Consider the following 12,463-nt stretch of genomic DNA (forward strand, 5'->3'; position numbering starts at 1 on the left):
AAGGAGGGATCTCAATGTTGAGTCCCACATCCCACCACGGCGGGGTAATCATCTCTTCGATTTCCTCCCTTTCTTTCTCATTCTTTTGCTGTAACGTGTAATAATGTTTTTGGGACAACTCTAGGTTCTTTGATAGCTTAACCAAATGTTCAGGTAATGGCGGGATATCGTATCCAAAATGCGATTTGTATTCTTGGAGGTTAGGTAAAGTACCGTTAACTGTGATACCGATGTGTTTGTGGTCTGAGATGGGCATTATCCTTTCTTGTGCTACTTGTGTCTCTACCTGGGGCTTGAAGCAAAAGGTGGAATTTTGAACTGGACACCAGGTGTCCCTGTGTATTCTGTACCGACTTTCGCTAGTGGTTACACAGTCGGTTCTGTTACCCTTGTACGCAACCTGGGGCGGGACATGGCTGTGAGCCATCACTTCCATGATACAGCTGATAGGCTGCCCGTCTCCGTATTCAAACCCACATACCGGCCGATCGAAAGGATTCAAATGGTAGGGACACAATACCACATGTGTACCTCCTCCTTGACATCCCTCCAGACTAGTGCCGGTTATCGAGTTCCCCAACTTCACCACATACTGAGGGGTTTTAGGATGCTTCACATGTACCCCGTTTCGAATTACACCAATGTTTTCTACCCGGTATACCGGTGCGGGTCGTTGCGCCTGATCCATCACCGGCATCCTCCGAACTATCCCCATTACCGTTATTTTATTCTGACCACAGTTGACAGGGACTGGGTACGCTTCGGAGGCCAACCGTAGCTGACATGGATTCATGAGGTTGTTATAAGCACTTAAAGCCTTTAGGCACCTGTTACTGATCCACGATGGTACGTGGCCTTGTTTTAAATCCTCTAAATTACTGCGCCCCTCGTTTAACAACCAGGCCCCATACATGACACACACATCATTTTGGGCAGTCCGATCTGACACATTTCAGCCCTCCTTTATTAATACATTGATGGTCTGAGCGTGAGTCTCCAGCTCAGCTACCATTTCCTTTAGATGAATCGTCATCACCTGGTCTTCCTGCAATTCGTGACCCTCAATGTCATTACCCTCCCCCAGTATTTTCCTTAGCTGGTCCCTTAGGTTATTTACTTGTAATTGCAACTGCGCGTTGTCCATACTGTTGACCAGTGACATCCCTGTATTAAACACTATGGCCGCATCATTAATCAGTCCCCTTTTTCGTCTCCCCCAGCCCGTGTGGCTGTTGCTTACCGGTTTGTGCGCTCCCTCCTGACTTTCGTCCCCATAATTCCTCTCGTAGAATTGTCTGAACATTTATTTTAACAACTTTTCATACAACTTTTCCATCTCTGGCGGGCACCACCGGGGCAACTGTAACTCCATTAAATTAAGAATAACCGACGCTACTTTGGAATATACAGTATGATGCATCATTTTTCCCGTTGGGAATCAACACCAGCCCATTTTTAGGCCCGGGTGCCGTTACGGGACATTTGACCTCTGTACCCTGAGTCTCTGGGGTTTTCGGTAGAGGCTTCATCTTGCTCGAAACCAGCTTGGTCATGTTGAGTGCTTTTGGAGGATCCAGGGTCACACAAGAGTCAAAGCTCTGAGTCCAATTCACTCCTGACCCTGCGTCCTGCCACTGCCGTTTGAAAGTAATAGCAACCCCCTCACCCCCCCCCTTTGCAGTTGTGCCCCGACCCGACCACGCACACACAAACTCCTTGCTACTTCTTCCACCATTTATCCCAACACGATTTTACCCCTTCCTTAGTTCCCATGGTCCGCCTGTTCGAATTATTACCCAACTTTTCCCATTCCGTGGATGTGTTATTTTTACCTTTTGTCTGTTTTCCGCAACCACCACCACCATCCCTTACATTCCAGACAAACCCATCTACCCTCTTTCACCCGTACCCTCTTAGTCGTGATGTTTACCATTGGGTAGGACACCGACACTTCCCCAATCTTGTCCCTGGTTCGCCTTGAATACTTGGTCGAGTTCGACCCTAGCCAACCCGGCCAATTCCCATCGTGGGAGTATGTAATTGTACTATTATTACCCCGTGTCGCCCCCCTCCTGAGTTACAGTGGAGCCAGTTTCTCCCATACACCCGTACGTAAAGAATGTCTCGGTGTCTCCCCGATCTCCCCACCCTGCTTTAATCAGGATCATCCACACACTCATCCGCAGCGTCCACCTCATCTCGCGTCCTTGATTCGATTCGCTTCTATAAAAACAAAACAAAAGAATAACACTGCTCTATGAGGGGTCTCCCCTTCACAGGTCACACTTAAATGATACACATATTTACACTTTGGTTCAATCACTGCTTTCGTTTTTTCTTGTCCCGATGTTTGGGTTTCTTGAGGCCCGGGTGTGGAGTAGGAGGAGGTGTCCAGAGCACCCTGGGTCTTGGCACCTGACTACTTCGTCTCACCGCTCCGCCCTCTGAGTCATCCTCATCATCCCACAGCATGGGAGAAAGGCTCACATTGATCAAACTCATTACGATTCCTTGGGCCTTGGCCCGTTTTGTGCTTCTCTCTCCAGAGTCGTACAGCTTGCACTGGTTGATGTGAAACCATTTTACTCGCCTCGGCAGCTGGACCGCATAGACCATAGGACTTGCCTTATCCACGATATTATAGGGTCCTTTAAATAATGGCTCGAATGCCCCTACTCTGGCATAATTACTGACCATTACCTGGTCCACTACCTTCCACTCCATGGTTCCAACAGCATTTTATTCTGTTGGTGCTGCCTTCCCATATTGTTAGCTGCCTCCCAATGCAGCCCCCTTAGAGTATCGTACAGATCTCTAACAAACCTGTCCCGTGTGACCTCCTTAATCTCTGCTTCAGTCAGGACCGGTACCAACACATGAGTCGGGGTCCTCATCGACCCCCCTGTCATTAACTCATGAAGGGTGTGTCCTGTACTTTTAGAGAGACTAGCTCTTATGCTCATTAGGACCAGGAGTAGGACCTCATCCCATCTCTTCGGGACCTCCCCTATCTCTTTCCTAAACCTCTCTTTTAATGTCCGGTTCATCCTCTCTACTATACCCGATGATTGGGGGTTATGCGCCTTTACAGCCATGATCTGTCCGGATCGGTACGGGTCCCAAGGTATCCTTCCCCTGCCCCCATTTTGGCCAGTACATCAGCCTTCTGATTCCCTTTCCACTTAGGCTCTGTCTTGGAATGCGCTTTAACCTTTTGGATGTAGTAATCCTGCTGGTTACTACCTGTGACGTTCAGAATGACTTCTAACAAAGGGGCCGTCACCAACGGCTTCCCGTCTGAGGACTTGAACCCTCGCCTAGCCCATATTGCTAGATACTCCGTGGAGGAGTTGCAAGTGAACATTGAGTCCGAACATATTGTATAGGGGGTTGGGAATTCACTGGGGTGTGAGACTACATACGTTACGGCCGCCAGTTCGGCCTGCTGTACACTCAAAGTGTTGGGGAGTTTTATGGCCTTCTCTATCCCTACCTCTGGATCATAAATCCCGCAACCTGTTCTTCTTTCTCCGTTTGTCACCGAACTAGATCCATCCACGTAAATGTCTCTACCTGTCGGGTGTTCCCCGGCCCGGAATCCCACATCTACATCCCACACTCCTCCTACTGAGCACACGTGAGCCATCCCCGGATAAACCAGATTCGGGGCTAGCTTTGGCTCCCCTAGTCTTTCCAATTTCAGGTCCAACTGAGATAGCAGCAACATCCAACGGCCAATCCTACTGCTACTCACTGTCCCATCCTTCATCCTACTGTCCAGTAACATTTGTGTCGGGGTGTGACAGGTCAATAGGGTCACTGTAGCTGACCCTGTGAACGACCGAAAGTGTTTGACGGCCCAAAAGGTCGACAAAAGATGCCGCTCGCAATTAGAAAAGCTCTTTTCTACCTCTAAGAACTCGGGGGGCGTAGGTCACCGGTCTCAACTTGCCGTGCCGCTCTTGGAGTATCACTGCGCTTAAACTGTCCCCAGTAGCCACTACCTCCAGGTAAAAGTCCTGGTCCCCATTTATTGCTCCTAACGTGGGTGCCGTTTGTAGGTCCTCTTTTAAGCGCGTAAATGTTTCCTGGCAACTTTCACCCTACTCCCATTCTACTCCCTTCCTAAGAAGCCTCAGCAAAGGGGCTGCCATGGCTGCATATCCTTCAATAAACTCCCTGCAGTAACCCGTTATTCCCAGGAAGGACCTTACCCCCAGACACGTCCTTCAGAACGGATAGTTCCTGGACTGCCTTTCTCTTTGCTCAATCTCTAGCTCTTTCTCCTGCCCTAATGGTCAATCCTAAAAATTGCATCTCCCCTTGTCCAACTTGGGCTTTCTTTGGATTTACTTTAAAACCTGCTTCCTTTAACAGCTCCAATAATTCACTCAGTAATGGCCTGTGATCCTCCGTACCTTCAGAGAATAATAACAGGTCATCCACATATTGGATCAACCGGTCAGGCTGACTAAAACCCTTTAGTGCCTCGGCCATGCTTTGGTGGAAAATTGAGGGACTATTGTGAAACCCTTGTGGAAGATACGTCCACGTATACTGCTGTGCTTTAAATGTAAAGACGAATTTATACTGATCCTCCCGCCTCATGGGAATGGACCAGAACCCGTTTGAAATATCCAATACTGTAAAAGTTGTTGCCGCCACGGAGATGCTCCCTATTAAGTCTGCTACTGCCGCTACCGTGGGCGCACAGACTGGAATATTATTCTTAATCAGGACCCGGTAATCTACCGTGGCCCTCCATGATTTATCGGACTTCTTTACCGGCCAAAGGGGTGAATTTACATGGGTGGGTATCGTTCTTAATACACCTTGTTCCACCAGGGAATTTATAGCAGTTTCCAAGTCCTTTTCTGCTTCCCGGGGAAAGTTATACTGTTTCTGGGGCCGCGACATTGGGTCCCCATCTACCTTCACCTCTACCCCCGTCACTCTCCCGCAATCATGTCTGTGCATGGCAAACATGTCTATATTCTCCCGTACATGCCTTTGATATCTGGCCGGGATGCTATCGACCAATTGTTCCAGGTCATAGCTCCCTTTCAGCTTCATCGTACAGGTGCTGTCTTTATCCTTGCTGTCCCTGGGAATCACTATAACCTCGCCTATCCTATCTGCATCGACTGCCCCCCATAGACAGTTGTTTTTCATATCTACTATGATGTGGTGTGCCAACATGTAGTCGGCCCTGAGAACTCCCGAACCGGGCTTCATCAAAATGCATTCCCATTTCGTTACGTTGGGTCCTAATTCTATCGTTAAGGGTTTTGATACCGCCCCAGCCTGTTCATTACCCGTGAAACCTGCTAGTGTAAATGGGACCCCACTCGATCATGGGGAAGTGGTCAGATTCAGTGAGTGGACCACTGTGCTAGAGGCTCCTGTATCTCCCAAATACCTTCCCCTAACGGTCTCCACTTTCACATCTACACATGGTCTGCCCCACTCATCATAGATGAGTGGACACAGGTACTCGGGCTGGGAGCGGCCCCGTCACAGTGAAGGTGCAGACGCGCTGGGTCCTCTGTCACCCACAGCAGCATCCAGTTTCCCTTTATCCTTGCCCATAACCTGCTGTAATGTGGCCACTAGGATTTTTACTGGGTCGTCGTCTACCTTCCCTTGGTTCATCTCTACCTCGGGACCCTCGTGCCCTGGCTTCCCCCCTTTCGGGAGCTTACACTCCTTACTCCAGTGTCCTAACTTCCCACAATTAAAACACGCCTGGGATCTACCCGCATTACTTCCCTCCTGTCTCCATTCCCTTTTACTCCTCACATTCCCTTTCACTTCATGCACCTTCCCCCTGTGTTTCTCCTCTTCCCCTTGTCCTGACTTGAAAGCTAGAGTCAGCTTCCTCAGCACACCCACCTCTGTATTGTGGAGGTCCTCTGGGTCAAACCATGACTCGGCCTTTGCCCTGATTTGCGGCAAACTGTTGGACACTATGGTCCTCAGCCAATGATTCCTGGGAGCCCCTCTTAAGTCTGCGTGTACTAGATCTCCTCCAGTGGTCCTCACATAAGTCAGCCACAATCCATTTGCAAACGTATCTGGCGACTCGCCTGCCTGCTGCCTAGTCTGCTCTACCTGCAAGAACGAACTACCTTGGCTGTGCCCTAGTGCTACCAAGATCTCAACTTTTAAGCCGTGCATGGTTCCTCCCCCTAATTTGGTGGCTGCCGACAAACTCTGATATAGCTTCCCATCTAGGGAGAACTTATCAACTTCCTCATCTCCTCCTCGTTGCAGTTATTAATGCCCCCTACCTGCTCTACATTGGCGAAATGAATGGAGGCGTCCCTTCCCTTCTTTAATTTAGCCACACTCGTCAGCATTTCCTGTAGCTGAAGCGGTGTAAATGGGAGCACATAATCGCTCTGCAATGGCGCCGGGCCACTGCCCACTGGTGGCGGACCGAACTTCTGCTGTTGTAGGGGACACATCGGTCTCGGTGGTCCCAGTGCTTCGGGAGCCGGTCGATACTCGCTATACGGGGGCCCATCATCTGATTCTTTACCCTCCGTATCCCAGTCTTCCCCAACTTCTCCAGGAGCCATGAGACAAACCATCCCTCTGGCCCCGGACAGCTTTACGGGCAACTTACGGATCTTTTCATTACAAGGCCCATGATCTGGCCCCTCATAACCCGGAGTTCGGGCTACTCTATACGCTCTATATTGTTCCTCCGCCTCTTCGGCTCGTTCTTGATTCCTTTAACTTTGTTCGCAGTGAGTCTGACACTGCCTCTTACTCTCTGGCACCTGACACTGTAAGTATTCTAGATTGTTCTGCGCCTTCTCCTCCTCAATCTTACTCTCCTGCCTTTCCTCACTTAAATCTTTCATCAGTCGCTCTATGACAGCATCCTTATCGTTTGCCTTGGTTTCTAGTTTCCCTTTTCTCATCTTCCAGCTGTTTCACCTTTTCCCTGAGAATCGAGGTTTGCTTCTGTAGACACAGTAACCAAATCGCCTTCTCTCTCGTTCACAGAAATCACAGAAACCCCACAGTGCAGATAGAGGCCATTTCGGCCCATCGAGCCTGCACCAACACATATCCCACCCGATCCCCGTAACCCCTACACCAACACATATCCCACCCTATCCCCGTAACCCCACATATTTTAATCCCCCTAACACTAAGGGTCAATTTATCATAGCCAATCAACCTAACCCGCACATCTTTTATGGTTACTGCTAACCATCCACTCTGCCACTTTCTCCTGCAGAGAGTACATCATTTCTTTTGCCCCTGGCTCAGAAATGTTTACTTTGGCTACCTTGGCCTCCCTGAGACTACCTTAGCCTCCCTAGGGTTTCTTGCCCTTACTTTGTGCCTTGTTTTGTTCCACACCTCAAGAGTCCTGCCGCCGGTCGCCAAGATATGTAAGATGTTTGGTTTCCTCGTCCTTACAAGGGTTCTTTGACTCTGAGTTTTACAGGAACAAAATGGTAGACGACAGAAAGGTTTAGGTTCAAGCCAAAACTGTTAGTTTATTAAAACCAACAAAACACAGACAAAACCCTGTTGAGATTTGGCTGAAACTTACAATCACCCATACGGCCGGTCGTTACCGTTGCGGATTGTAGGCCTGGATCGGAGATGACCTGTCCCCGACCTCCTTTATCTGACTGCAGCTGCCAACACCGCAAACCCCTTGTAGAGTCAACTGACTTTACAATCACCCGTCCGGTTGGTCGTGGCCGACGTCGATTGCAGGCTGGGAGCTGGAGATGACCATCTTCCCTTCCTTCTTGCACCTGGCAGTTGCTGTAGTCAGAGCTAGCTTCTGAGAGAGAGAGAGCTCTGGTGTGGTTCCTTCTTATAGTTCTTTTAGTCACCTGGCCCCATGCTGGGCCTCCCCCAACCAGTTTCGGTTGTCGGTTTGCTGAACTGTCCGACAGTCACACCTCGTCAACCTGTAATTCAATCACCGGAGGTGTACAGAGTTGTGAGATCGAAGATAACTCCTTATCTCCTCTCCCGCTTTCCGAAACGCTTATTCAATGCGATTTCTATTACTGTTGATGGGCGGTTGGCTGATTGTCTGCTTAGGACTTGTGTATCTTCTATTCATGTTAGGAAGTCGATCGTGGCCCCCATTGTTTCAGTTAAACTCAGAGCATTGTCCAGATGTTAATTTTTCCCATCAAAACCAATCATGGTTCAAGGCCTCACAGTTCATTGTCAATGTCCTTTTCAGAGTTAATCATGAGTCAAAGCTTTCATTGTCCAGTATCAATGTGTTCTCCAAGAACTGTAGACTTTGATGACTGGCACCTTTTCTGTGCCTCGAAGTTTCATGTCCTTACCACTGGGCCAAACAGGCTTTCAGCATTTTGCTATTGTACAGGTTTTTTTTTTAAATCTACAGTTGGTAGAACACCCCGTTCCATTGTCTAAAGCCTCCTCCTCTCTGCTGACTGCAGAATTTCATTGGAGATGGCCGATATCTATATCAATCTACGCTTCCCAATTCCTAAAGGGAGCAGATGTGGGAAATACCAAATGGAAAAAACATTTAATTCTTTTGTCTTCAATTTTTAAAATGGCCATTTTATACAGCAATGAATGCTTAAAATTGAATTTATAATATTGATAATGGTCAGATAGGATTCAATTTTGACAATGACAGTATAGACTGTGCAAGATTGTACCCAAGAGAATAACATATGCAAATTTGTAATTTGATTACTTGCAGTGATTTTCCTGGTGTATAATATATTTCAGATGGATTTACTGGCATTTACTCTTCGGCGCTGGCACAGAACTGCTGGGCTATGGACAGCCAGCGGGTGCTCGTCGATACGTCTCAGAGAAGCAGAAAGGTAACTGGTCTAACGGTGCATAGTACCAGATGGTATTAGCAGAAAAAAGTTATTTGGGTAAAAATAAAATGAGAAACAGCTAATTACTGCTGGAGATGTTGTATGGTTCGCTTCTGGACCTCAGATAAGTAAACCTGACCCAAAATCTAATGAACGGGTGTTGGCTGGTTGGTTTCCGAATTCCCTTTCCCAGTGTGGAGATATTTTTTCTGTCCCTCCAATGTGCTGTGTAACATTCTTTATTCAGTACAGTAGACAGGAATCCTACTCCAAGTAAATAATTAGGAGGCAGCCAGGAACAGGCCAGGTGACTGCCCTCTGATTTTCCATTACCTTCCTTTTCTCCCTGGTATGAGGAACACCAACACACTATTTTGCCAACCACTAGCAGTAGTTCCACGGTTTCTGGATTTACAGACACGAGTATGAAACTTAAATCGGAGGCAGTCCGGGGCAACACAGGTGCATTGCTTTTAGAGATACTGCTATCCACCCATCCTGTCACATTCTTAGGGAATGGTCAAATAAATCAGGCCAATCGTCATTAGATGGTATCAGCAATCTTTGGCTACCTAGTCTGTTACCTGACGGGCTGACCGTTTTCATGTTACTGTATGTCTTGTGTATATCTAAAGTTCTTCTCAGGTAGTGCTTGTTGGCAGCTTTGAGGCATTTCTCCTCTTTTGTGGTTGTCTAGGCCTCTTTTTATTAATCTGATGGTCTTCATTGACATAGGGCATTATAATGCAGTATATATGTTAGTGGCCCATGCTGACCCAGATTTGAACTGGACTATCCAGTTTTGGGGTGTCCTTTGGTAATTTAAAAAAAAGTCTGGTTTTCAAATTTCAAATTTTACAATTTTTTAAAGATTCCATGAATGAATAAAACTGGAACCAGTGGTATGTGTGCAAAACAGCCTTCTCCTGTACAGTAATTAGCCCCATTATGTTCATGCATGATCTGACCCAGTTCATATGTGCACAGCCTTTTTAAAATTTCACTGCTCTTTACTTTTTGACTAGATAAAAGATGGCCCTCAAGGTCCGTGGATCTATTAAAGTCCTTATTGCCGTAATCCTGTCAGACTTCTGTCAACTGGCAGTCCAGAGATAAGATTTAAACAAAAATGAGAAGTGTTATCATAGAATCATAGAATGGTTACGGCAGAAAAGGAGGCCATTCGGCCCGTCGAGCCCGTGCTGGCTCTCTGCAAGAGCACTTCAGCTAGTCCCACTTCCCCGTCCTTTCCCTATAGTCCTGCAATTTTTATTCCTTCAGGCACTTATCCAATTCCCCTTTGAAAGCCACAATTGAATCTGCCTCCACCACCCTTTCAGGCAGTGCATTCCAAATCCTAAGCACTCGCTACGTAAAAAAGTTTTTCCTTTTTGTTTAATTCATTTATAAGATGTGGGCATCGCTGGCAAGGCCAGCATTTATTGCCCCTCTCTAATTGCCCTTGAGAAAGTGGTGGTCAGCCACCTTCTTGAACCACTGCAATCCGTGTGGTGCTGTTAAGTAGGGAGTTCCAGGATTTTGATCCAGCGATGAAGGATCGGCGATATATTTCCAAGTCAGATGGTGTGTGACTTGGAAGGGAACTTGGAGGTGGCAGTGTTCCCATGCACCTGCTGCCCTTGTCCTTCTAGGTGGAAGAGGTCGCGGGTTTGGGAGGTGCTGCCGAAGAAACCTTGGCGAGTTGCTGCACTGCATCTTGTAGATGGTACACACTGCAGCCATGGTACGCCGGTGGTGGAGGGAGTGAATGTTTAAGGTGGTGGATGGGGTGCCAATCAAGCGGGTTTTGTCCTGGATGGTGTCAAGCTTCTTGAGTGTTGTTGGAGCTGCACTCATCCAGGCAAGTGGAGAGTATTCCATCACAATCCTTACTTGTACCTTGTAGATGGTGGAAAGGCTTTGGGGAGTCAGGAGGTGAGACACTCGCCGCAAAATACCTAGCCTCTGACCTGCTCTTGTTGCGATAGTATTTATGTGGCTGGCCCAGTTAAGTTTCTGGTCAGTGGTGACCCCACCCCTCTCCCAGGATGTTGGAAATACCATTGAACGTCATGGGGCGGTGGTTAGACTCTCTTGTTGGAGATAGTCATTGCCTGGCATTTGTGTGGCGCGAATGTTACCTGCCACTTATCAGCCCAAGCCTGAACGTCGTCCAGGTCTTGTTGCATGGGGGCATGGATTGCTTCATTATCTGAGGAGTTGTGAATGACGCTGAACACCGTGCAGTCATCAGCGAACATCCCCATTTCTGACCTTATGTTGGAGTGAAGGTCATTGATGAAGCAACGGAAGATGGTTGGGCCCAGGACACTGCCCTGAGGAACTCCTGCAGCAATGCCCTGGGGCTGTGATGATTGATCTTCAACCACCACAGCCATCTTCCTTTATGCTCGGTATGACTCCAGCCAGTGGAGTGTTTTCCCCCCTGATTCCCATTGACTTCAGTTTTACTAGGGCTGCTTGATGCCACACTTGGTCAAATGCTGCCTTGATGTCAAGGGCAGTCACTCTCACCTCACCTCTGGAATTCAGCTCCTTTGTCCATGTTTGGACCAAGGCTGTAATGAAGTCAGGCGCCGAGTGGTCTTGGCAGAACCCAAACTGGGCATCAGTGAGCAGGTTATTGGTGAGTAAGTGACGCTTGATAGCACTGTTGATGACACCTTCCATCACTTTGCTGATGATTGATAGTAGACTGATGGGGCGGTAATTAGCCGGATTGGATTTGTCCTTTTTGTGGACAGGACATACCTGGACACTTTTCCACATTGTCGGGTAGATGCCAGTGTTGTAGCTATACTGGAACAGCTTGGCTAGAGACGCGGCTAGTTCTGGAGTACAAGTCTTCAGCACAATAGCCGGGATGTTGTCAAGGCCCATATCTTTTGCTCAGTGCGCTCAGCCGTTTCTTGATATCACGTGGAGTGAATTGAATTGGCTGAAGACTGGCTTCTGTGATGGTGGGGACCTCGCGAGTAGGCCGATATGGATCATCCACTCGGCACTTCTGGCTGAAGATGGTTGCAAATGCTTCAGCCTTGTCTTTTGCACTCATGTGCTGGGCTCCACCATCATTGAGGATGGGGATATTCTTGGAGCCTCCTCCTCCCGTTAGTTGTTTAATGGTCCACCACCATTCACGACTGGATGTGGCAGGACTGCAGAGCTTTGATCTGATCCGTTGATTGTGGGATCGCTTAGCCCTGTCTATAGCATGCTGCTTCCGCTTTGTAGTCTTGTGTTGCAACTACCCCAGCTTGGCACCTCATTTTTAGGTACGCCTGGTGCTGCTCCTGGCATGCTCTTCTACACTTCTTATTGAACCAGGGGTGGTCCCCTGGCTTGATGGTAATGGTGTAGAGTGAGGGATATGCCGGGCCATGAGGTTACATATTGTGGTGGAATACAATTCTGCTGCTGCTGATGGTCCACAGCGCTTCATTGATGCCCAGTTTTGAGCTGCTAGACCTGTTGTGAATCGATCCCATTTAGCACGGTTTAGCCATTTATGAAAAAAAATAACAACTTTCTTATTTCTAACTTGCTGATTTTTAAAAATTGTCACCGTTAGAATTTGAGCCTTTTGCCAT

General features: G+C 48.0%; 1 protein-coding gene across 1 annotated transcript in view; it reads left to right on the forward strand.

Annotated features, from left to right (window-relative positions):
- LOC147110960 (acylamino-acid-releasing enzyme-like) overlaps positions 1–12,463 on the forward strand; it is a 130,028-nt gene that overhangs the window by 74,115 nt on the left and 43,450 nt on the right. The window contains exon 12 of the mRNA XM_086001386.1: positions 8,755–8,852. Coding sequence (XP_085857512.1) covers positions 8,755–8,852 — 98 coding nt within the window. The remainder of the gene's footprint in view (positions 1–8,754; positions 8,853–12,463) is intronic.

Source organism: Somniosus microcephalus, chromosome 11 (assembly GCF_052327205.1).
Source record: "Somniosus microcephalus isolate GS21.2 chromosome 11, FLI_Smic_1.0, whole genome shotgun sequence".
Lineage (NCBI taxonomy): Eukaryota > Metazoa > Chordata > Chondrichthyes > Squaliformes > Somniosidae > Somniosus > Somniosus microcephalus.